The sequence below is a fragment of the Nycticebus coucang genome, chromosome 18, assembly GCF_027406575.1.
Source record: "Nycticebus coucang isolate mNycCou1 chromosome 18, mNycCou1.pri, whole genome shotgun sequence".
Taxonomy (NCBI): domain Eukaryota; kingdom Metazoa; phylum Chordata; class Mammalia; order Primates; family Lorisidae; genus Nycticebus; species Nycticebus coucang.
In genome coordinates, this window is record NC_069797.1 from 28,276,590 (window position 1) to 28,303,471 (window position 26,882).

At 41.0% G+C, this 26,882-nt stretch overlaps 1 protein-coding gene across 2 annotated transcripts in view; it reads left to right on the plus strand.

Annotated features, from left to right (window-relative positions):
- The window catches only part of METTL16 (methyltransferase 16, N6-methyladenosine), a 92,897-nt gene that overhangs the window by 45,501 nt on the left and 20,514 nt on the right, over window positions 1-26,882 (plus strand). For both annotated transcript variants that reach the window (XM_053568513.1, XM_053568514.1), the window contains 4 exons: window positions 1,140-1,255; window positions 6,448-6,590; window positions 22,388-22,457; window positions 23,473-23,562. In XM_053568513.1, coding sequence (XP_053424488.1) covers window positions 1,140-1,255; window positions 6,448-6,590; window positions 22,388-22,457; window positions 23,473-23,562 — 419 coding nt within the window. The remainder of the gene's footprint in view (window positions 1-1,139; window positions 1,256-6,447; window positions 6,591-22,387; window positions 22,458-23,472; window positions 23,563-26,882) is intronic.

The window sequence follows — 26,882 nt, forward strand, 5'->3', positions numbered from 1 at the left end:
CTCTTCTACAAAGTTGAGTTACTAAGTGGAGCCTACACTCAAGGAGAGGGAAATTAAACTCCACCTCTTGAAGGGAGCAGTAAACGTACAGTCATGCATTGCTTAATGACGGATAAATTCTGAGAAATGGCATTAGACAGATTTTGTCACCCTGTGAACATGATAGAGAGTACATACACAAACCTAGATGGTATCACCTGCCGCACACCTATGCTGTGTGGTGTAGCTTATTGCTTCCAGGCTAGAAACCTGCATAGCATCTTGAACTGAATACTGTATACAATACTGTAAGCAATTTTAACACAGTTGTTAATATTTGTGTATCTAAACATAGAAAAGGTATAGTAAAACTATGATATTATAATTTTACGGGACCACGGTCATATATCCCGTCCATTTTCTTTCTTTCTTTTGAGATGAGGTCTTACTTTGTTGCCCAGACTAGAGTGCAGTGGTATGATCACAGCTCACTGCAGCCTCCAATTCCTATGCTCCTGTGACCTAAGAGTATTGACTCTCACCTCAGCCTCCTGAGTAGTTGAGACTACAGACATGTGCCACCACACCCGTCTAATTAAAACAGTTTTTTTTTTTTTTTTTTGTAGAGACAGTGTCTCACTTTATGGCCCTCGGTAGAGTGCCGTGGCCTCACACAGCTCACAGCAACCTCCAACTCCTGGGCTTAAGCAATTCTCTTGCCTCAGCCTCCCAAGCAGCTGGGACTACAGGCGCCCGCCACAACGCCCGGCTATTTTTTTGTTGCAGTTCGGCAGGGGCCGGGTTTGAACCCGCCACCCTCAGTATATGGGGCCAGCACCTTACCGACTGAGCCACAGGTGCCGCCCAATTTTTCTGTTTTTCATAGAGACAGGGTATCACTCTTGCTCAGGCTGGTCTCCCACTCCCGAGCTCAATGCTAGGATTACATGCACCAGCCAGCGTGTTTCCCAGGCTTATCTCAAACTCCTGGCCTCAAGCGATGATCCCACCTCTGCTTCCCAAGTTACTGGATTACAGTCATGAACCACTGCACCCAGTGTTCTGGTCCATTGTTGACTAAAACACCATGATGCGGAATATGACTATGTTTTAAAACTACCACAACATTAATAGTCTAACAGTTCTGTTTTTTCTCCTAGTGGTCAAAGTCCCACAGAAGACACTCCTGATGGATGCTCTCAAAGAAGAATCTGAGATAATCTATGACTTTTGTATGTGTAACCCTCCCTTTTTTGCCAATCAATTGGAGGCTAAGGTAAAATGTCTTCTGCTTTAAAGTAATTGAACACTTAGCTAATTTTTCCTTGTTTGCAGAAATAAGAGCAAAGAGCAACTTTTATTTTTTTGAGATAGGGTCTTGCTTTGTTGCCCAGCTGGGCCTCAAGCATTCATCACACCTCAGCTTCCCAGGTAGCTCGGACTATAGCGCAGGCTACTGTACCTGGCTTTGGAAGTTCTATCAGTTAGAATATTTTGGTTTGAGGTACCTTTGGCTGTCTGTATCTGTGGATTTTGTATCTGCAGGTTCTGCCTGTGGATTCTACCAACCACAGATCAAAAATATTTGGGGGCTCCGTGCCTGTGGCTCAAGCAGCTAAAGCACCAGCCACATACACTTGAGCTGGTGGGTTCGAATCCAGCCCGGGCCTGCCAAACAACAATGATGGCTGCAACCAAAAAATACACCTGTAGCCCCAGCTACTTGGGAGGCGCAGGCAGGAGAATCACTTTAGCCCAGGAGTTGGAGGTTGCCGTGAGTTGTGATGCCACAGCACTCTACCCAGGGTGACAGCTTGAGGCTCTGTCTAAAAATATATATATATATTTGGGGAAGGAAAAAAATAATAAAAAATAGCACAACAATAAAAAATACCAATAAAGGCTCAGCACCCATAGCACAGCAGTTACAGTGCCAGCCACATTCACTGAGGCTGGCAGGTTTGAACCCAGCCCAGGCCAGCTAAACAACAACTGCAGCAAAATAAATAGCCGGACGTTGTGGTAGGCGCCTGTAGTCCCAGCTACTTGGGAGGCTGAGGCAAGAGAATTGCTTAAGCCTAAGAGTTTGAGGTTGCTATGAGGTGTGATGCCACAGCACTCTACAGAGAGCGACATAGTGAGACTGTCTCAAAAAAAAAAAAAAATACAGTAAAAAAAAAAAAGATAAAGGCAATACAGAGCCACAGCTATTTGCATTACATTTATATTGTATTAGGTATTAGAAATAATCTAGAGATGATTTAAGTATACAGGAGGATATGTGTAGGTTCTGGGATTGTCTACCCTTTTTTCTTCTGTGCTTCACTTTGGAAGGTGAAGAGTTATCTTTGGGTACATATTAAACACACAAACACACTAATGAAAGCTATTGAGCAAAACAACAGCCCATGCATAATTTTTGCATAATTTGACACCAATGATAAAAACTCTAATTCACATTTACTTATTTGCATAATTTGACACCAATGATAAAAACTCTAATTCACATTTACTTAACAACAAAAAAACGTTTTGGTTTATATATCTGAGAAATCCAGGACTTGGACTTCAGGAATGATTTGATCTGGGTGTTCACATTATTAAAAGCCCCCCGTTTTCTCGTGGCTCTGACCTGGTCCTTGCTTGTTTTTGTTCTCAGGCTGTTTTTTTTTTGGTTTTTGGCCGGGGCTGGGTTTGAACCCGCCACCTCCGGCATATAGGACCAGCGCCCTACTCACTGAGCCACAGGCGCCGCCCTCTCAGGCTGTTTTACTTGCAGCATAGTAATGTTTGGAAAGAGAGAGTGCTTTTTTCTTTCTCAAACCATTGAATATTTGATTTTCTCCTGATCAGACCAATTTAGGTTCACTCCTGGACTACACTTGCTGGCTTAGGAAGGAAATCACTGTTTTTACTGCCTGCTGTCATTTGATAGTAAATAAATGTCTGATTTAGTCTTTCCAACTTCAAATGAAAAAATATTATTTGCTCATGAATATGAATAGAGATGCATTGGGTAAAAAGAACCTATTAAAAATCTCAGTGCTGGGTGGCACCTGTGGCTCAAGGAGTAAGGGCTCCAGCCCCATATGCCGGAGATGATGGGTTTAATCCTGGCCCCAGCCAAAAACTGCAAAAAAGTGAAAAAATAAAAATCTCAATGCTATATGATGTTATTGACTTAACTTAATGTTTCCTTCAGCTAGTGAACCCTTTATTAATAATAATAATAATAATAAATGAGTAATCAGAAGGAAATGAGGGTATAAATGTGCTTAAAACTTTGCAGAGAATGTATTGTCTTTAGAATCCTTCAGATACTCTAAAAGTACCATTTATGCGCCTCGTAACAAAATTTAGATGGGTTAAATGTTTTGGTGGAGCAGGGTGGTTTGGACAAAAAAATTGTCAACAGGCCAGGCGCAGTGGCTCACTGGTTCAAGACCAGCCTGAGCAAAAGTGAGACTACATCTTTATTAAAAATAGAATAACTGAGGCAAGAGGATCGCTTGAGCCTGAGCTGGAGGTTGCTGTGAGCTATGACTCCACAGCACTCTAGGGCGACAGCTTGAGACTCTTATCTCAAAAAAAAAAAAAAAAAATTTGTTAACAATACCAACTTTCTGGATTGAAGCATAAACTGAAGCAAAGTTTAAGAAGTCTAAATTTTAGCCTTCAGTGCATGAACTATTTTGTATGAACTGAAATAACCATACCCTGGAGTACGATTGCCCTTTTAATATACATAAACGCATGCAGGTCACAAGTTTAGACTGGATTTTCCAAAGTGAACACTCCTATGGAGCCAGTGTCCAAAGGAAGAAATAGAACACTACTAGCATCAAAACTAAGTTCACAGAGTTGTGTAGCCATGATCACAGCCAATTTTAGAATATTTTTATTACCCCGTAAGGAAAACCCCTAGCCGTTTGCAGTGACTCAGTTTCTTCTCAGCATCCTTAGGCCTCGGCAATTGCCAGTCTGCTTTGTTTCTCCAGATTTCCCTGTTTTTGCACTTTTCATATAAATGGAATTCTGTAATGCTTTTTTATGTGACTGACAATCTTTCACTAAGAACTACATATTTTCCAGATTCATCCAAGTTGCAGCACGTGTCAGTGCTTCATTTCTTTTTTTTTTTTTTTTTTGTAGAGACAGAGTCTCACTTTATGGCCCTCGGTAGAGTGCCGTGGCCTCACACAGCTCACAGCAACCTCCAACTCCTGGGCTCAAGCGATTCTCTTGCCTCAGCCTCCCGAGTAGCTGGGACTACAGGCGCCCGCCACAACGCCCGGCTGTTTTTTGGTTGCAGTTCAGCCGGGGCTGGGTTCGAACCCTCCACCCTCAGTATATGGGGCCAGCGCCTTACCGACTGAGCCACAGGCGCCACCCAGAGTTATAATTTGTTTCACTTTTTTTTTTATTTTTTTTTTGCGGTTTTTGGCCAGAGCTGGGTTTGAACCCACCACCTCTGGTATATGGGGCCGGCACGCTACTCCTCGAGCCACAGGCGCCGCCCTGCTTCATTTCTTTCTCTTGTCAAATAACATTCTATCATATGGATATGTCACATTTTACTTATCATTCACCCGTTGATAGACATTGGGTAATTTCTACATTGGGGCTCTTATAAACAAATGCTGCTGTGAGCATTTCTTTACAAGTATTTCTGTGGATGTAGGTTTTCTTTTCTCCTGGGTAGATATACATTTCTGCTGGGTCATATGGTTTAATTGTTTGAATGTTTAATTGTTTGAGGAACTGCCAGACTGTTTTCCAAAGTGACTGTGCCATTTTACATTTGCACCAGCAGCAGTTTATGAGAATTCCAATTTTCTATATCTTCTTCAACACTTACCTTTGTTTTTGATTATAGCCATCTAGTGGGTGTGAGGTAGAATCTCTTTGTGGCTTTGTATTATTATTTTTATATTTTATATTAGTATTTCCCTAATGGTAGATGATGTTGAGCATCTTTTCATGTGCTTATTGGTCATCTGTATGTCTTAGAGACATGCCTATTTAGACCTTTTTTTTTTTTTTGTAGAGACAGAGTCTCACTTCATGGCCCTCACACAGCTCACAGCAACCTCCAACTCCTGGGCTTAGGCGATTCTCCTGCCTCAGCCTCCCGAGTAGCTGGGACTACAGGCACCCGCCACAACGCCCGGCTATTTTTTGGTTGCAGTTTGGCCGGGGCCGGGTTTGAACCCGTCACCCTCGGTATATGGGGCCAGTGCCCCACCGACTGAGCCACAGGCACCGCCCCTTTATTTATTTATTTATTTATTTTTAGACAGAGTCTTACTATGTCACTCTTGGTAAAGTGCCCTGACGTCACAGCTTACAGCAACCCCAAACTTAAACCTTAAACCTTTGACCGTTTTTAAATTGGGTTACTTTTCCTTTTATAATTAAGTTGTAACAATGCTTTATATATCCTGGATACAAGTCCCTTAATAGGTAATGTTTTGCAAACATTTTCTACAATTCTGTGGATTGTAGAAAATCCACAATTTCACTTCTTTTTTAAAATCAAGAAGGGAGGTATGTTAGATAATTGCCCCAACTTATGGAAATCCCCTCCCAACTTATGGCCTACCCCTAACGCCTCTTCTGGCCAGGGCAGTAACTCCTTATTGGCTATTCTACTCTCCCATCACCATTCTAAGACTTCCCCTAACCGAACCTATATAACTCACTCTCACACACGTGCTCTGTCTCTCTCGGTCTCCATCTCTCTCCTCTTTTCCTCTCTCTCTTTCTTTCCTCACTCCTCTTTGGTGTTGTCCTGCAACATCCCCCCCTCACCAATAAAGGCCTTTTGTACAAGCAAAAAAAAAAAAAATTCAAAATATTATGGGGGTACAAATGTTTTGGTTACATGAATTGCTTTTGTACAGTTTGAGTCAAAGCTATGTTTGCCACTTACCTGGATAGAGTGCATTGTATCCATTGGGTGTGATTAACCTCTCTCCCCTCCTGCCCTCTCCCACCTGCTTGCTTTCCCGTTGATCAACATTAATGTTGATCCATTAGTTCCAATTTAATAGTGAGTATGTATGGTGTTGGTTTTCCATTCTTGCAAAACTTCACTTAGGAAAATGGTCTCCAGTACCATGTAGATTGTTACAGAAGGTATTAGTTAACCATTTTTTGGTGTGCTGAGTAGTACTCCATGGTATACATATACCACATTTTATTAATCCACTCATATATTGATGGGCACTTGGGTTGGTTCTACATCTTTGCAGTCGTGAATTGTGCTGAATAAACATTTGAGTGCACGTGTCTTTTTGGCTAAATGACGTTTTCTTTGAGCAAATACCCAACACTGGGATTGCTGGATCAAATGCTAGGTCTACTTTTAGTTTTTTGATCTATCTCCATACAACTTTTTTAGAGTATATTTAAAGATTTGGTTCTTAAGGTATAAACATTTTTCACCAGATTTTTCTTGCTTTTCAGGGAGTAAACTCTCGAAATCCTCGAAGACCTCCACCTAGTTCTGTAAATACAGGAGGTATCACAGAGATCATGGCAGAAGGAGGTGAATTAGAGTTTGTTAAAAGGATTATTCATGATAGTTTACAACTTAAAAAAAGATTAAGGTAAGTTGGTTATTACAACATAAGAATATTCCCTTTGTAACTCTAAAAGAAACCATGTCTCAGAGAAAACGTATTTTCCTCTGAAAGTAGGAGTTTTGCAGAATGAAAGACAAAACGTGGTCTGAAGGACAGACAGACAAAGATCGCAAAGATAGTAGATCTTATAATCTGCAAAGATCCTATTTCTGAGGATGCTCTCATGTCTTTAATTGATTTGTGTTTCCTGTGACCATCTCTACTACACGGATAGAAAAGAGGAAAATAACTTGAGATTATATTGCTCCCATTAGTATGGTCTTGTGATGGAACAAAACTGATTCAAATATGGCTTTTGATTAGAAAACAGATGGGTTCGGCTATGTCTCATGAACCATAATAAATTTGTTGCCTAGTCCTTGAAGCGATTTATGTTCTTGAAATCAGTCTGCCAAACAGTGACAGATGTGAAGACATTGAGCTGTCAAGAACTTAATGAAGGAAAACTGAGATCACTAACCAGTTCCAGAGGAAGGGTTGGCCATTCCTTTTAAAAGCTAATTATTTTGGACAACACACCTGTCATTAAGCAGTATAAAGTACTCAAAAACAGCTATTTGTCTCGCTTGACTCTTCACCCTGCCACATGTTGTTGAAGTGATGGATAATGTGGTAGTTTAAAACTAAAGGAGCTTTCAACCCCAGGATTCAGCTTTGGGACATAGGGAAGATTTTTTTTTTTTATTGCAGCAAAACACACAAAAATTTTTTTTATTGCACATAACATTTACCTGAGTTTTTTCAGTGTACAGTTCAGTAAATAGTTTTAAGTACATTCACATTGTTATATCCCCAGTCTCCAGAACTCTTAATTTTGCAAAACTTTTTTATTCCATTAAACAACTCCCCCTCTCCCCTTCCCCTAGTCTGTGGCAGCTACCATTCTACATTCTGTCTCTATAGATGTAAGTAGTCTGGGTACCTCGTGTAACTGATTTCATATGGTACTAGTCTTTTTGTGAGTGGCTTATTTCACTTAGCATAAGGTTTTCAAATTTCATCCATGTTGTACCACGTATCAGAATTTCCTTCCTTTTTAAAGCTGAATAATATTAATATTCCATTGTGTATGTAACCACATTGTGTTTATCTGTTCACCCATTGACGGACACCTAGATTGCTTCTAGGCTTTGGTTATTGTGAAGAATGCTGTATGAATGTGGATGCATAAATATCTCTTCAAGACCCTGCTGTCAATAGCCGGGCCTTGTGGCAGGCACCTGTAGTCCCAGCTGCTTGGGAGGCTGAGGCAGGAGAATCGCCTAAGCCCAGGAGTTAGAGGTTGCTGTGAGCCATGTGACGCCACGGCACTCTACCCGAGGGCAGTATAGTGAGACTCTGTCTCTACAAAAAAAAAAAAAGAAAAAGACGCTGTTGTCAGGTCTTTTGGTGGAATTCCTGGACAGGGAACATTATCTTCCCTTCTTTTTTAGATTTATAGGTGTTTTTAGCTACTTGTTTTAGTAAAAGGCTAATTCCAAACTCAAGTATCCTGGTTTGTTAAATGTTAGTGTGTTTAAATGTTTGGAAAGCAGCTTAATTATTGGATGTTCTACCTCTCAGAAAAGTTACACATTGGTAAAGCCAAAGGTTAATGTATTTTGCTGTAAACTGATTTTTTTTTTTTTTTTATTGAGACAGAGCCTCACTTTGTCACCCTCAGTACAGTGCCATGACATCATAGCTCACTGCAACCTCAAACTCTTAGGCCCAAGTGATTCTCTTGCCTCAGCCTGAAAAGTAACTGGGACTACAGGTGTCCTCCACAGTACCTGGCTATTACAAGAGACAAGGTCTCACTCTGGCTCAGGCTGGTCTCAAATTCCTGAGCTCAAACAATCCACCCACCTCAGCCTCCCGGAGAGCTAGGATTACAGGCATGAGCCACCACACCTGGCCCTAAATTGATTTTTTCAAAGACACATTAGAATGTCTTGAAGAAGAAAGAGACTAAAATACTGAGCTGAGAAGAGTCTGATAAGTAAAATAAACTAAAATTATACTGAGCTGAGAAGAATCTGATAAGTAAAATAAACTTGCATGTAACAGCACTGAAACTCAAGAAATGCAAAGGGCAAGGCACTGTGGCTAATGCCAATGATCCTAGCACTCTGAGAGGCTATGGCAGGTGGATTTCTGGAGTTCAGGAGTTCGAGTCCAGCCTGAGCAAGAGCAAGACCCCCGTCTCTAAAAATAGCCAGGCATTGTGGCAGGTGCCTATAGTCCCAGCTACTGGGGAGCTTGAGGCAAGAGGATTGCTTGAGGACAAGAATTTGAGGTTGCTGTGAACTGTGAGGCCAAGACAGTCTACCGAGGGTGACAAAGTGAGACTCTGGGGGGAAAAGGCGGTAACCACCCATGTGACCATTTCATTATACTGGCCTTTGTGGGAACTATAGTTGGCTCTTCTAGGGCTATAGTATTCTTGGAGTTGTTTTTAGGAGGCGTTTAAAAAGTAAAATTCTGGCTTGGCACCTGTAGCTCAGGGTGCCAAGCCATATACACTGGGGCTGGCAGGTTCAAACCCTGCCTGGGCCTGCTAAAACAACAATGACAATAACAAAAATAGCCAGGTGTTGGTGGTGGGCATCTGTAGTCCCAGCTACTTGGGAGGCTGAGCCAAGAGAATCACTTAAGCCCAAGACTTAGAGGTTGCTGTGAGCTGTGATGTCATGGCACTCTATGGAGGAAAACCGTGAGACTCTGTCTCAAAAAAAATAAAAAATAAGTGGCTCGGCACTTGTAGCTCAAGCGCTAAGGCACCAGCCATGTACACTTGAGCTGGCGGGTTCGAATCCAGCCTGGGCCTGCCAAACAACAATGATGGCTGCAACCCAAAAAAAATAGCCAGGCATGGTGGCGGGCACCTGTAGTCCCAGCTACTTGGCAGGTGGGGGCAGGAGAATTGCTTGAGCTCAGGAGTTGGAGGTTGCTATGAGCTGTGATGCCATAGCACTCTACCCAGGGTGACAGCTTGAGGCTCTGTCTCAAAAAAAAAAAAAAAAGTAAAATTCCATTATTTCCAAAGTTCCATTGAAATTATAATAACTTATTTTTAAAGGAACACCATCTAAGGGATAGAAACTGATTCATTTCATGGCAGTCTGTACCTGGCTCTGTAGTGACCACCAAGGTATAAGTTTGCTAGGAAAGATAAATTGCAAGAGGCCATCTTGTCTCTGGAGAGTTGAACATTTTGAGCTTGGCATCATATGTGGGAAACATTACCCAGTTATGATTTATATAAAAACATTATTGTGTGTACATCAGAATAGATAACTGTGTTCAGCTGCTCTGTTAGGACTCAGATTGAGAGAGAAGATAAGAGAAGGGAATACATGAAGTGATATTTGTTGCAAAGAGAATAGAGCAATGTTTTTGTGAAAGAATATTGTGCAACAATATTGTTTTCGATTGCACATCCTACTATAACTACTTATTTTTGTAGATATTACCAGTTTATGTCCTCATGTATGTTTTTATAGTTGACGTTATGTTTGTATGAAATATGACTGATATGGGAGTCATATTTTAAAGTACTATGAAATTTGCTATTTGGAAGCTCTAAGAAAACAAGAGATTAAAAACAAGTATCTTAACCCTACCATCTGTTGCTTATCCTCCTGAAATGTTCTTCTTCTTGTCCCCAAAGAAGCACAGAAAGCAAGTAGAACTTAGCAGCATTATGGGGTGAAGTAAGTTTAATTTGTTGGACTGATCTCGAGAGGGCACTCACGGTGCTGCCCCTCCCCTTTACGATCACATCTCTCCTAAGTCATGCTCAGCAGCTACTACATTTTGTTTTGCAGTGTAAGGAATTTTGCAGATGGAAGGACCTTGGGAAGTTAATTTATCCGATTTCTTAGTTTTATAGGTTAGAAACCTCAAACCCCTATCTCCTGGTTCTAGTCCAGTGATCTTTTCCCCATCCCTTGCAGCTCTAAGGCACATTTGGATTTCTAAGTCAACAGCCCTTCTAGCATTGATGAAGATTTGCAAGTGCTTGTCACCTTTATTTTGGCTTTCTGTGCCTGTGACTTTAGTTGACTTACTAACATTTGACGGGGGAGATTCACCCATATAACCTTTTAGATAAAATTTTCTTTATTGAACTCTTGTAGCCTGAATTCCACACTCATCATTGGTTATTAATTCTGTAGCTGATGTCTTTATAGCAGTAATTTTATGATTTCTAGGAACCAGAGATCTGTATTTTATAAAGCACCAACTTGATATGGTTTTCTCCCATTCTCTCTCTTTTTGCCTTCTCCTTTTATTTATTTTTTATTTTGGATTAACACACAATTAGGTTACATTGTTTTGTATTTGTAAGGTTATACTTGTGTCCTTCACTACCCATACATTGTACATATTAGGTGGGAGCTTATAGGATCCCCCCCCCCTTCCTCCTTCTTGAATTTAATTGTGTTAGTTTCGTTTTTTCTTTTCTTTTTTTTTTCCTTTTGTTTTTTTATTTATTTTTTTATTTTTTTGAGACAGAATCTCACTATGTTGCCCTTGGTAGAGTACCATGGCGTCATAGCTCACAGCAACCTCAAACTCTTGGGCTTAAGCGATTCTCTTGCCTCAGCCTCCCAGGTAGCTGGAACTACAGGCGCCCACCACAATGCCTGGCTATTTTTTGTTGCAGTTGTTATTGTTTAGCAGGCACGGGCTGAGTTTGAACCCACCAGCCTCAGTGTATGTGACTGGCATCGTAACCACTGTGCTTTTTGGGTGCCAAGCCAATTGTGTTAGTTTTTCTCATGTGGGCCTGTGGTTATTCATCTACTAGTGTCAAATTAGTGTTGAGTACATGAGCTACGTGGGATGTTTGCTTATCCATTCTTTTGTTCTTCTCTTTTTTCTTTTCTTTCTTTTTTTTTTTTTTTTTTTTATAGAGTGCCATGTATCTTCATAGCTAACAGCAACTTCAAACTCTTGGGCTTAAGGAATCCTCCTGCCTCAGCCTCCCGAGTAGCTGGGACTATAGGCACCCACCAAAACATCCCACTAATTTTTCTATTTTTAGGAGAGATGGGGTCTCACTCTTGATCAGGCTAGTCTAGAATTCCCGAGCTACTCTCTTCTGCCTCCAAGAGTGCTAGGATTATAGGTATGAACCTTTTTTTTTTTTTTTTTTTTTTTGGTGAGACGGTCTCATTATGTCACCCTCGATAGAGTGCTGTAGTATCACAGCTCACAGCAACCTCCAACTTTTGGGCTTAAGCAATTCTCTTGCCTCAGCCTCCCAAGTACCTGGGACTACAGGTGCCCGCCACATGCCTGGCTATCTTTGTTGCAGTTGTCATTGTTGTTTAGCTGGCCTGGGTCAAGTTCAAATCCGCCAGCCTTGGTGTATGTGGCCGGCGCTGTAACCACTGTGCTACAGGAGTTGAGCCAATCTGTGCATTCTTGAGATACTTTACTAAGGAACATGTTCTCCAGCTTCATTCAGGGAAATACAAAAGATGTAAAGCCTCCATCTTTTTTATAGCTGAGCAGTATTCCATGGTAGATAACCCTTTCCTTTTTATCCTTATCCTCTTCCAAATAATGGGTACTTCTTGGATTTGTGTATAATCCACAAATGTTTAATAAATCTGGGCTTTTGAATGTGATTCTTTTTTTTTTTTTTATTTTTTTATAGTAAATACTTTTTTTTTTTTTTTTTGTAGAGACAGAGTCTCACTTTATGGCCCTCGGTAGAGTGCTGTGGCATCACACAGTTCACAGCAACCTCCAACTCCCAGGCTTAAGTGATTCTCTTGCCTCAGCCTCCCGAGTAGCTGGGACTACAGGCGCCTGCCACGACGCCCGGCTATTTTTTGGTTGCAGTTTGGCCGGGGCCGGGTTTGAACCCGCCACCCTCGGTATATGGGGCTGGCACCTTACCGACTGAGCCACAGGAGCCGCCCTTGAATGTGATTCTTAACGCATAGCAGTGATTTTAAATAGCTTAACAAGAGTCCATAATTAACTGGTTTCTTTATAATCGGACATTTAGATTTCTTCTGGTTTTCATTATTTCATTTCTCTTGTTTCTTACTGAACTGTCATCTGTTGAGACTGTTATGAATGGCTATCTTTGACTTCTGATTTCATCTTTTTTTCTTTGTTTTTGTTTTTGAGACAGAATCTTCCTCTGTTGCCTGGGCTAGTGCAGTGGCTTCATTATAGCTCACTACAGCCTCAAACTCCTTGATTCAAGCAAATCTTCTGGCTCAGCCTCCTGAGTAGCTGGGACTACAGGCACATACCTCCAAGCCAGGCTAATTTTTCTAATTTTTTATAGAGACAGGTTCTTACTATGTGGCTCAGGGTATTCTTGAACTCGTGGCTTCAAGCGATCCTCCCATCTTGGTTTCCCAAATTGCTGGGATAAACAGGCGTGAGCCTCTATACCCAGCCTAGTTTTATCAACTTTTATGGCATTTCACTCTACAATAGGTTGTCTGTGGTCGATTTTGCTTTAGATGGTCATAAAAGAGAGTTCTTAAAATCAACAGTCATGTATGTTCAGTCCATCAAACAAGAAATGAAAAGCCTTGGTTCCACTTGCTTGTTACAAGGTTGTGTTTCTTATTCATATAAAAATGTCTGGGAATAACTAAAATTACATATAGTTTATAAGAACATAGTATAAAAATTTATTTTTAGCCATGAAGGTTTGAAATTTATGATGGTTTAAATAGTAAGTTTTGAGATCAGGCAGTCATTAGAGCTGTTCTCATGACTATCTAGGGGCATTTATCCTGGTAATTTATTATAGGTTGCAAGGTGTCGGCTTTCACTACTTCAAACAAGTTTTTAGACTAGGATCATAGTTGCTTACTCTCCAAACCTCTGCTTTTATCTGTTTTTCTGTGTTATTCTTCAATGTAAGATTTGGTTTAAAATGTTTCTAGGCTGGGGTCAGTGGGTAATGCCTGTAAATCCTACACTCTTAGGAGGCCAAAGCAGGAGGATCTCTTGGGCTCAGGAATTTGAGAATAGCCTGGGCAAGAATAAGACCCCATCTCTACTAAAAATAGAAAAAATTAGCCAGATGTGGTGGTGCACACCTGTAATCCTGGCATTCCTAGCCTAGTAAAGGAGGTCAGGGCAAGTGGATTGCTGGAGCTCAGGAGTTCGAGACCAATCTGAGCAAGAGTGAGACTTTGTCTCTGCTAAAAATAGAAACAATTAGCCAAGCATGGTGGTACACGTCTGTAGTACCATGTATTTGGGAGGCTGAGGTAATAGAATCTCTTGAGCCCAGGAGTTTGAGGTTGCTATGATCTGCGATGATGCCAGTGTACTCCAGGCTGGGCAAAAGAGCAAGAGTCTGCCTTAAAAAGAAAAAGTTTCTAAATAACCATTCTCTAATAAAAAGAACCAGAATTCCTTAGAGAAATCATTAATTCCAGTGCTGAGTCAGGATAAATACAAGATGAGCCTGGAGTATCTTGTAGTACCAGAAGGTAATGAAGTGCTCATAAAATGACATGTCTAAAGGGCAAAGAGCCAGCTCAAGCCAAGTCTGGGACAATATGAGTTTCAAAACAAATAATGAGGCCTGGCACGGTGGCTCACACCTGTAATCCTAGCACTGTGGGAGGCTGAGGTGGGTAGATTGCTTGAGCTTACGCGTTCAAGACCAGCCTGAGCAAAAGGGAGACCCCATCTCTACTAAAAATAGAAAAACTGAGGCAAGAGGTTCGCTTGAGCCCGAGTTGGAGATTGTTGTGAGCTATGATGCCACAACACTCTACCAAGGGCGACAGCTTGAGACTTCTGTCTCAAAAAACAAAACAAAACAAATAATGACAATAATGCCTTTTTACCTATTTTTTTTTTTTTTATTTAAACACACACACAAGGTTTAGGCTTTTTACCTGTTAAATAACATTATAAGAGAGATACAGTGAAGGCCAACAAGTAAATATAGAAAGAATAATAAAGTTAGAAAAATCACCATTTTTCAGTTACTATGCTAATGATTGATTCATTAGAAAATCAACAGTGGGAGAACTTGAAGAAGAAAACCAAGATAATTACCTGATTTCAAACTATTTCCCCACAAAGTATTCATATAGAGAGAAATGTGGGGACTTCAGTGTGGAGAAAACAAGGGGGCACCACCTTGACAGGTGATCATCTCTGATTCGATGTAACTGGAAGGGCACAGCACTGCTTCTGTGTTACTCATGTCAGACATGTGCTAGCTATCAAGTCTAATGTTGTGGAAACTTCAGACAAACCAAACTGAGGGATTTTGTAAAATAGTTCTGTAAAAATATTAAGGTCATGAATGTAAGAAAGGACAGAGGAACTATTCCAGATTGAAGGAGACTAAAGAGATGTGATATATAAATGAAGTGCGTGGCTCGGTACCTGTAGCTCAGTGGTTAGGGCTTTGGCCACATACACCAAGGCTGGCAGTTCAAACCCAGCCTGGGCCTGCTAAACAACAGTGACAACTGTAACAACCACAGAATAGCTGGGCATTGTGATGGACTCCTGTAGTCCCAGCTACTTGGGAGGCTGAGGCAAGAGAATCGCTTAAGCCCAAGAGTTTGAGGTTGCTGTGCGCTGTGACCCCATGGCACTCTACCAAGGGTGACATAGTGAGACTCTGTCTCAAAAAATAAATAAATAAAAAATAAACAAAGTGCACAATCTTAGATTGGCTTTGTATCAGGGGAGAAAATTGAGCTAATTGGTGAAATTTAGCAAATTCCAGATGATAGTATTGAATGAGTGTTACATTTTTACCAGTTTGATAATTGTTTTGTGGTTATAAAAGAGAATGCCCTTGTTTTTAAAATGTATATGCCAAAATATTAGGGTTGACAGGGCACGATGATGTCTGCAACCAATTCTCAGTTTAGGAAAAAACATACATAGAGAACAAGCAAAGGCAGGAAGATGTTAATTGGTGAATCTGGGTGAAGGAGATACTGAAGTCATTTGTACTGATCTTGCAATTCTTCTGAAAGTTTGAAATTATTTCAAAATAATTTTTCTTGAAACCCGCCATCTCAGAGGAATTCCTAAATGTTGTAATGAATCTAGTGCTACTTTCATCATTAAAATAGTATAATGGGTTCGTAGTCTCTAGAGTAACTAGATCTTCCTTTTGTTAATTTTTTTTCTTCTTTGAATTTTGATTAGTTGTCACAAGATGTCTGTGAGAGTAGCTAGGATCTAGTGGGTAGGCATTTTTATTGCATGGATAGCTCTTACAATTTTTTTTTTCTTACTTTATGGCCCTCAGTAGAGTGCCGTGGCCTCACACAGCTCACAGCAACCTCCAACTCCTGGGCTTAAGCGATTCTCTTGCCTCAGCCTCCCGAGTAGCTGGGACTAAGGCGCCCACCACAACGCCCGGCTATTTTTTGGTTGCAGTTCAGCCGGGGCCGGGTTTGAACCTGCCACCCTCGGTATATGGGGCCAGCGCCTTACCAACTGAGCCACAGGCGCCACCCCTTACAATTTTTTTTAATCTTTTGTTGTTGTTGTTGCAGTTTGGCCAGGGCTGAGTTTGAACCCACCACCCTTGGTATATGGGGCCAGCACCCTACTCATTGAGCCCCAGGCACTGCCCAGCATTTTAAAAATATGTAGCTACAATAGGATTTTTGACACTCCAATTGACTTGTACTTTTTCTGTAAGAAATAACTATTGCTGAAAACATAAATATGTTGAGATTAAATATTAAAAGATCCACAATATGGTATTCAGCTTAATGCAAAGGTTAAAAGAAATATGAAGCCAGGTGTGTGTGGTGTCTCAAACCTATAATCCTAGCACTTTGGGAGGCTGGGGCGGGATGATCGCTTGAAGCCAGGATGGGCAACATCCTTTAAGACCAGCCTGGGCAACACAGTAAGACACTCCCTCCCTTACAAAAATTAGAAAAAGTAGGGAGGCATGGTGTTATGTACCTATAGTCACAGCTACTTGAGAGGCTAAGGGAGGAAGATCACTTGAGCTCATGAGTTTGAGGTTGCAGTGAGCTCTGATGATGCTACTGCATTCCAGCTGAGCAACCCAGCAAGATACTGTCTCAGAAAAAAAAAAAAAAAATAGAAAAAGAATTCTCTCAAGTTTATGTTAAGTATCAATGACATGTTTACTTACCTATCTAAATATTTGGAAATATTTGGTTTCTTTCATCTCTTGAAGAATCTTAAAGTATTTTTTTCCCCCTCCTCTAGGCCCTTTCTTGGCTTCTAGAGACATTGACTAATCTGTTCAGGACCTCTAGGCCCTTTCTTGGCTTCTAGAGACATTGACTAATCTGTTCAGGAGTGCTAGTTTTAAAGGAAAAGTGTTAATTAGCCTATTTTATACTGTTACTAAGTGAGCACTAATTGCTCCTAATTTCTCTTTCTTCATCTTGTTTCTTTCTTTTTTTTTTCTTTTTTTTTTTTTTTGCCGGGGCTAGGTTTGAACCCGCCACCTCCGGCATATGGGACCGGCGCCCTACTCCTTGAGCCACAGGCGCCGCCCTCTTCATCTTGTTTCTAACAACACGGTCTCCTGAGTAGCTGGGACTACAGGTGCCCACCATGACACCCAGTTAATTTTAATTCCTGGTTAATGATTTCTCCATTTATATACCCTCTTCTTCTTTTTTTTTTTTTTTTGTAGAGACAGAGTCTCACTTTATGGCCCTCGGTAGAGTGCCGTGGCATCACACAGCTCACAGCAACCCCCAACTCCTGGGCTTAGGCGGTTCTCTTGCCTCAGCCTCCCGAGTAGCTGGGACTACAGGCGCCCGTCACAACGCCCGGCTATTTTTTTGTTGCAGTTTGGCCGGGACCGGGTTTGAACCCTCCACCCTCGGTATATGGGGCCGACGCCCTGCTCACTGAGCCACAGGCGCCGCCCTATATACCTTCTTCTTAAAGGGAGCATATTATTTTTCTTACACACATTTTAAAACTACCAAATGAAATTGATCATATTTAAAATAAATTTGCCTGGGGTTTTCTTTGTAAAGTAGTTTAGGTAAAACAATTATTTCTTTGTATTTTCATAGGGAAAAAGGATTGACTGAACAGAAATAGGTGCAATTACCTATTGATGACCCCACAAACAGTGAAGAAGAAATAATTGTTGATGCTTACTGTTTCTAAAGCAATATGATAGTTTTATCATACTTTAAAAATTAATAAGATTTTCATTTATATTATTTGACATAAATAATAGGGTTGAAGATTGCCAGTCTTCAACAGTTTCAACCTATAATAGCAATGTTACAAAGTTTTAAGCTAATTGTGATTTTACAGACTCTTCAGTTCTCTTAGAATTTTAGTCATTTTAAAATTCCCTCATACTTGGCTGGGCGCCCATTGCTTAGTGGTTAGGGCGCTGGCCACTACACCTACCTACAGAAATCTACACCCGGCCTGGCAGGTTTGAACCCAGCCTGGGCCTGCTAAACAATAATGACCATTCAACAAAAAAATAGCCGGGTGTTGTGGTGGGTACCTGTAGTCCCATCTACTTTGGAGGCTAAGGCAAGAGAATTGCTTAAAACCGAGAGTTTGAGGTTGCTGTGAGCTATAATGCCATGGCATTCTACCCAGGACAACAGTGTAAGACTGTCTCAAAAAAAAGAAAGAAATAGAACTTCCCATCTCGCTAAAAGGCTGCCTAATGTCCTTGGCATTCTGTCCCCACCCAGTTTATCAGTTCTTATGAAAAAGATATCAGGATTGGGGTTTTGGTTGGGAATGTGTTGAATTTATAGATCAAATTGGAGAAAATTGATGGCTTATGGTAATGAGTCTTCCATTCCAACCTGGTGTAGCTCTTCATTAATTTAGTTCTTAAATTTCTTTCAGCAATGTTTTGAGGTTTTCTTATGTATTATCATGCTAACTTTATTCCTAAGTATTCTGTGTATGTTGATGCTATTACAAATGGCACTTTAAAATTTTAGTTTCTAGTTGTGTGTTGCTGCTATTGATGTAAGGAAATGCAGTTGATTTTATATTGACCTTTTGTCCTGTGACTTTGAACATACTTATTAGTTCTAATACCGTTTTCCTATTTCACAGAATTTTCTACACAGGTGATTGTATCTTCTGTGAATAGAGGCAGTTTTACTTCTTTCATTTCAGTTTGTATGAATTTTATTTGTTTTTCTTGCCTTATTGTATTGACTAGGATCTCCAGTACAATTTCGAATAGAAGTGGTGAAGAGTGGCTGTCTTGACACATTCCCAGTCGTAGGGGAATCTCATTGTACTTTGACTGTTAAATATGATGTTGGCTATAATAGGCTTTTTTGTTTTTATTTTGTTTTATTTTAGGAGGATTTAGATTCACTTTATTAGATTAAGGAAATTCCTTTCTATTCCTAGTTTGTTGAGAGTTTTTGTCATAAATGGGTATTGATTTTCTGCAGATGCTTTTTTATATCTGTTGATGATAACATGGTTTTTCCTTTTAGTTGATTAATACAGTTTTGTTTTTTCTTGAGACAGATCTCACTTTGTCACCCTCAATAGAGTGCTGTGGCGTCATAGCTCACAGCAATCTCAAACTCTTGGGCTCAAGTGATCCTCTTGCCTCAGTCTCCCCCAGTAGCTGGGACTATAGGCGCCTACCACAATGCCGGGCTATTTTTTCTTTTATTAGAGATAGGGTCTCACTCTTGTTCAGTCAGTCCTCCTTGTCCTCCCTGTCCTCCCGAAGAGCTAGGATTACGTCCTCTGTGAGCCATCAAGCCCAATCTGTATGTCTCTCCCTTCCTCCTCTTCTTTTCTTCCTTCTTTCTTTCCTCCCTCCCTTCCCTTCCTTTCACTTTCTTTTTCTTTCTTTCTTTTACAGAGTCTCACTCTGTTGGCCTTGGTACAGTGTTATCATAGCTCACAGCAACCTCAAACTCTTGGGCTCAAGAGATCCTCCTGCCTCACCCTCCCAAGTAGCTGGGACTATAGGCACCCACCACAACAGCTGGTTATTTTTAAAAGGGGTCCTCACTCTTGCTAAGGCTGGTCTGTAACTCCTGAGCTCAAGCAGTCCACCTGCGTTGGCCTTCCAGAGTGCTAGGATTGTAGGCATGATAATATGTTGATTTTTATGTATTGATTTTTGAATATTGAACCAGCCTTACATTCTTGGTAAACTCCACTTGGTCGTAATATATTATTCTTTTTACATATTGCTGGATTACTTTTGCTAGTATTTTATTAAGGACTTTTTACCTTTTTATACATATTTTATTTTCAATTGACAATAATTGTATACATTTATGGGATACAGTGTGATGTTTTAATATGTAATATGTAATTATTTGTCGCTTAACAATGAGGATACCTTCTGAGCTATTTGTCATTAGGCAATTTTATCATTGTATGAACACCATAGAGTGTACTTACACAAACCTAGATGGTATAGCCTGCTGCACACCTAGACTATATGGTATAGTCTGTTGTTCCTAGGCCACAAACCTATACAGCATGTTACTATACTGAATACTGTAGGCAATTTTAACACAATGGTGTGCATTTAGAAAAAGGTAAAGTAAAATATGGTATAAAAGTTTTTTTTTTGTATAAAAAAATTTTTTTAAATGGTGTACTTCTGCAGGACACTTACCATGAATGGCACTTACAACACTGATGGGTGAACGTGAAGGCCTACAACATTAGTGTCCAATACTGCAGACTTCATAAACACTGCACATATAAGATACATTAAATTTATAAAAAAATAGAAGTAATTGGCTGGGCATGGTGGTTCACGCCTATAATCCCAGCATTTTGGGAGGCTGAGGCTGGTGAAACCAGCCTGAGCTAGAGCAAAAAACCCTGCCTCTAAAAATAGCCAGGCATTGTGGTGGGTGCCTGTAGTCTCAGCTACTTAGGAGGCGAGTCAGAGAGAATGACTTCAGGCTCGGTGCCTGTAGCTTAAGTGGCTAGGGTGCTAGCCACATCCACCAGAGCTGGCAGGTTCAAATCCAGCCCAGCCTGCCAAACAACAATGACAACTATAATCAAAAAATACCTGGACGTTTTGGTGGGTGCCTATAGTCCCAGCTACTTGGGAAGCTGAGGCAAGAGAATCACTTAAGCCCAAGAGTTTGAGGTTGCTGTGAGCTATGACATCACAGCACTCTACTGGGGGCAACAAAGTGAGACTCTCTCTCAAATAAAAAAAAAAAAATAGAAGTAATTGTGTTATGACATTACAGTGCCTACACTATAGCATCATGAGGCAATAGGAATTTTTTAGCTCCATTATAATCTTATGAGGCCACTGTCATATACACAATCTGTCATTACTAAAATGTTAGGAAGCCCTTGACTGCATTCACTGTGATTATATCAATCTAATTAACATATCCCTTGCCTCACCTACGTATCATTTTTTTGTGGTAAGAACATTAAAAATCTACATTTTTAGCAATTTTGAAATATATAGTACATTATTATTAACTATAGTCACTGTGATGGCTAAAATTTATTCCTCTTGTCTAACTAGAATTTCATACCCTTTCATGAATATCTTCCATTTCCCTTCCTTGTTAAGGATTTTTATTTTTATCTTTTTTTTTTAGACAGGGACTCAAGCTGTTGCCTTGGGTAGAGTGCCATGGCGTCACAGCTCACAGTAACCTCAAACTCTTTTTTTTTTTTTTTTGTAGAGACAGAGTCTCACTTTATGGCCCTCGGTAGAGTGCCATGGCCTCACACAGCTCACAGCAACCTCCAACTCCTGGGCTTAAGCGATTCTCTTGCCTCAGCCTCCTGAGCAGCTGGGACTACAGGCCCCTGCCATAATGCCCGGCTATTTTTTGGTTGCAGTTTGGCCGGGGCCGGGTTTGAACCCGTCACCCTCGGTATATGGGGCTGCCGCCTTACCGACTGAGCCACAGGCGCCGCCCTGTAACCTCAAACTCTTGAGCTTAAGCGATTCTCTTGCCTTAGCCTCCCAAGTAGCTGGGACTACAGGCACCCGCCACAACGCCTGGCTATTTTTTGGTTGCAGCTGTCATTGTTTGGCAGGCCCAGGCTGGATTCGAACCCACCAGCTCTGGTGGATGTGGCTAGCGCCAGCTCAGGTGGATGTGGCTGGTGCCCTAGCTGCTTGAGCCATAGCTATTTCATGTATTTTATCCAGTTGTTTATCTGATTGTTCATGGTGGAGGGGCAATTCCCATAGTAGTTAATCCTTCATGGACTGAGGGAGAAGTCCTGTATAAATTTTGTATTTTGCCAACTTTTTAGAATAATCAGAAGAAATAAAGTATATCACTTTACCTTTTAACAAGTTCACTCCAACTTCTCTAACAACTCCCTCTTATATATTTATATTTATTGCAGAACAAATTGTCAGTGTGATCTGTTGGAAACTCTACTGCATTAGCTATCCTTAAATTACTTGCAGGTGGGGACATCTCACAACACCGATTCATGCTGGATTTTATAAGTTTTCCTAGTATGTTGTAATAACATTTTTATTGCTGTTATTGAGTAATTTCCGTCCTAGAGCTAAGTGACCTTCATTTTGAGGATGACAGATGAGACCTATCTCTTTCTCTCTTTTTCCAAATACTTATAGCCCCTGAAGCTAAGTGGATTTTTTTTTTTTTAGTTGCTTTGGGCTTATTTTTCATCACTAGATTTAGTCTTTGTCTAAATACATTATATGCAATTGTTGTTATTGTCACTTGTACCTTAATGTTTACTTGTTCACTTATGTAATGTTGAGTTTAAAAAATACAACCACATAAGCAGTGTTTGATTTTGTTTTGTAGGTGGTATAGCTGTATGCTAGGAAAGAAATGCAGCCTGGCACCTCTCAAGGAAGAACTTCGCATACAAGGGGTGAGGCTTTGTCATTACTGTTCCTGGAGTATCTACTATTGATGGTAGTTTTAGTATAGAATTTTCCTTTATAACCTGAAACTTTAAATGTAATCTTTTTGTTTTCTCTTGTTTTTTAAATTCTGTAAATTTAGGGCAAAGGGGACTTTTTATAGATTATTAAAGCAAAAAGAGCTACAGAAAAACAGGATGAGTAAGATGTCAGAGAAAAAGCAGAAATCAGAAAACCTGTTATCTACCACCAACCTCATATCTAGAGGCTGAACTGAAGGCTGGATAGGGTAAGGGCTTATTCCAGGCCACACAGTTATGGAAGAACAGTTAGAACCAGAACACAGTGTCAGGCTGCTGTGCTTCCCACTAGGCTGACCATCCACACAAGTGTAGCTTCCTGCTCCTATTCTGAAAGGCAGGTCACAATTACTTTCCACCTCTTCTCTCCCAGTTTATGGTCTTTGGCATTAGTAGGCAAGAGTAAGGTGACTTTTCAGCAAAATGGGTCAGATGCTGGTCAGTAGTGAAACCAACCTTCTGATCTCTGGTTTCTCTCTTGACATTCTACCTATCCTGTTTTCCCCACAACACTATTTCTTTGATAAATTGTAAAAGCTGCCAAGCAGTTCCTTTTTCTTTCCTAAAATCTGATAGGTAAAGGGGAGATTGCATAGCTGTGTCTAGCCAGGATTTGGTTGGCTTCATTTCTTAAAAAAGAAAACAAAAGCCACTTGAATTGAATCATTTTACAAATGATTCTCTGAAGAGCTGTATTTTAGGTGTGTCAAATATTTGAACCTTCAAGCTAGATCTGTAAATTCTAATGTTTTGTGGAAAGGAAAAATAATACAACTTGTTGAGAGATAATATTCATTATTAGCAGTTGTGTATAAACTGATTTTTGTTAATAGTGTTAGTTAACTGATTGAAAAGAAAGAACAATAGATATTTAACTTGAGGCAGAAGGCAGAAACATCGATAGAATGTCAGTTTGATGAGATGCCATGTTTTTTGATTTCAGGTTTCTAAAGTCACCTACACTGAATTCTGTCAAGGTCGAACAATGAGATGGGCCTTAGCTTGGAGTTTTTATGATGATGTAACAGTTCCAGTAAGTAGAGACTTTGCATTAGCTTCTCCAAATTCCAGCACATGGTAGATTTTAGTAGGTCAGAAATTAACTAAATCTGTATTGTTTTGTTTTGCTCAAGTTTGCTGTAAATGCTTATGTCGAAATGGAAAGCGTTTATAACCAAGACTGAATCCTGGACAGCTGACGGGGGTGCCCATGGAGCCTTCCCTTAGGGTTTTTGCAATATAGTAATTCTTGCTCAGCAGACAGAAATGCTTCTTTTAGGAATTACACAGTCAGCTAATATAACCTGTAGAAACACATTGCAGGTTCAATTACTCTGGACATTCCTCAAGAGTTGAAATTGAAGTCTGTTTCTTTTCCTTCACCACTGCTACTTTCCTGGAATCTCCACTCCTGGGGTTCCTGGTGAATTTAGAAGTTGCCCTTTTGGGTTGCAGTTTTTTGCTGTGTAACACTTAGAAATCATTCTTGGGCGGCACCTGTGGCTCAGTCCGTAAGGCGCCGGCCCCATATACCGAGGGTGGCGGGTTCAAACCCGGCCCCGGCCAAACTGCAACCAAAAGATAGCCGGGCGTTGTGGCTGGCGCCTGTGGTCCCAGCTACTCGGGAGGCTGAGGCAAGAGAATCGCTTAAGCCCAGGAGTTGGAGGTTGCTGTGAGCTATGTGAGGCCATGGCACTCTACCAAGGGCCATAAAGTGAGACTCTGTCTCTACAAAAAAAAAAGAAATCATTCTAGTGGAGGGTTCTGTCTAGGCCTTAAGATTAGCCCTAGAATATTAACCATTTTTGAAACTGGGTGATAGGTCATTATCTTATTCTTTCTGCTCTATGCATATGTGAACATTTTCTGAAATAAAAGTTTTTTAAAATGATTTTTCACAAATGTCTCTTTGCCCTCTGTGCTGCTGTATATGAAGGAAAAATAATTTTGAGCTGGCCAGACTGAATGGTTTTCTGGGCTCTGTCAAGAGAGGTTTGTTCTCACAGTTCCCTCCCTAGAGGGGTTGACTTCTGGGTTGCCAGGAGCCCCTCTTTGATTTCACTGCACACACTGCACAGCATGTGTTCTTCATTGCCATAGTGTTTGGGGAGGCCTCCTGCCTGCTACTCCAGGTCTGTCTCCCCAGTCCAGACAGCAGGCTTGTTCTGGGTGCTTCTCCCAGTGTCTGAGCTGCTGTTGGTCTTTAAGGTCATCATGGATATTGCTGTGTCTCTGAGTCTCTCTCCCTGGTCTTATAGGGCAGAAGACTAGAGACATGTAGAAGCACAAGGGGATAATGTGCTGACAATACCTTGTGTCTGAAAGCATGAGCTCAAATTTGAGACTGAGCCTGTCCTTCCTCCACTCTGCAGCTGGGTTGAAATACCTTCCCCAGGGTCTTTCCCATGGAAGCCTAGACTCCTGGACTGTGCAGTACTGTAGTTAGAGGTCTGTGTGGAAACAGTCACTGATTAAAAAGATGTTCCTGCTTTTTTGACACACTCCCACCCTAAAAGATTATTCTTTCTGTTATCTTCTAGATACCAGAGCTTTCACACCAAGTGGTTAAAGTCATCAGTAAATGCCCAAGTTATCCCCATGCAGACATCAGCAGCTGCAGGGAAGTAGAGCAGCACCTGCTTCCAAATGCTTTCTGCTTAACCTGCTTCCCACATTTGTTGGTGCTGCAGGTGGAAGAGCTGATAATGAGCCCTGGCACTCCCCACACCAGCTTAGGGACCAGAGTTGCTCTGGCCCTCTTGGATTAGCCATTTCAGATCTGAGTATCAAAGGGCACTGTGGTTCTGTATTAACCAAATCTCTTATTTTAGAAAGGAATCCCTAAGCTGCCCACCCTCCTGCTTTTAGAGCATCCTTCAGCCCTGTTCATGGTTCTCAACCATTGAAGAATGTCTCTTACTAGGGCCTCAGATTTCTCCCATGCTAGAGTGTTCCTCTCCGCTGCCACTACTCCCAGCCCCAGCCATTAATAATGCATTCCCAAGTGTTCCATTAGATGTACTTAAACTGCTACAGGAAAAGTGGCAATTTCTGATTTGTAGTAACCCAGCAACAGTTTCTTAGCACTGGTGCCCTTGATCAAGAACTGCTTTCCCTGGGGGTAGTCCCAGGGAGCTCTGAGATTCATGAGTTGCTTTATTTGGCCATCCTCTTGATTCTGTCTCCCTCCACCTAGACATCTCCACACCACCTCCTTTTTCAAAAAGCTCACCTGGCCTCTTGTTTCTGTTGGCCCTGAGGCAGGAGGATGATGCTGTTTTAGACAAGGAATAGAGCTAGTTAAGCAGAAATACTGACCTACTTCCCCACCCCCACTCCTGCCATTTTAGGGTAAATGTGCAAGTTACTATGGCAACTTCTGTTTTCACTTATCTCAGGCCTTCTGACTAGTTTCTGTTGGTGCTGAATGCTGAAAAATTCTAATTCACTGGTGATTCAAGTGCCTGCTTGAGGCCCATTGCTGTTGTCTGGTTTTATTTTAGCAGCAAAAAGACGGGTCCTAGTGTTGATAGAATTTCTGTACCGTCATTTCTGACTGCTGATGAATGTTGGGGAAGCGTATTGTGAGGACTGTTCTTTATAGAATTCTAACCAGCCACTTCGAAAGCCTCTTTGTTCTAGTTTTGCTCTAATTGCTCTAAGCGGTTATTTTTGCTTTGCTTTGCTTTGCTTTAAGGAAAAAGCATGACATTTGTTAAAAGAAAAAGGAAAAAAAAAGATGGCTTTAGTAAATTGTCCGTGCTTGGTATGAGCATTGCTTGGGAACTCTGGTTTCAAAAAGTATCCCCTGTGCTCAAGACATGTGCTTTAAGCCTGGGACTTTCCTCTCTAGAGAGTAATGACAAGAGGGCTTTTTGGAGAGCAAAAGAAGGGGAAGGGTCAGATTAATTAGGTGACTTTGTGTGGGAGCTGGGGGTCTCCTGACAATGCTCTGCTTCCCACTCCATAGGTTTGCAGGCTGGTTCCCGGTAGCTGAGAGCTTCAGTGTAGGTGCCCCAGGGGTTGACAACTGGGAGCAGACATCAGGGAGGTCCTTCAGGCTTCATGCTCAGTTTAACCAGAGCTGTTCAGCTTTTATCAATTTTATGTATTGGTTTAATTTGTTGAAAGGGTTAAGAACTGTTTTGCAAACCAGCACTGTATCAGGTTGTGCATTATGCTAGAAAACAGATGGCATGATTAGGGAGCCGAGTTCTTGAGCAAAACCATAACTAGGGACCCTCTTCTTAGTTACTTAATTTATTAAGTATGATCTTCTTGTGATAGTAACAAAGAAATAAGACGTTTGCTGTGCCTCACAGTGATTAGTTTTATGAGAAAGAAATGCACACA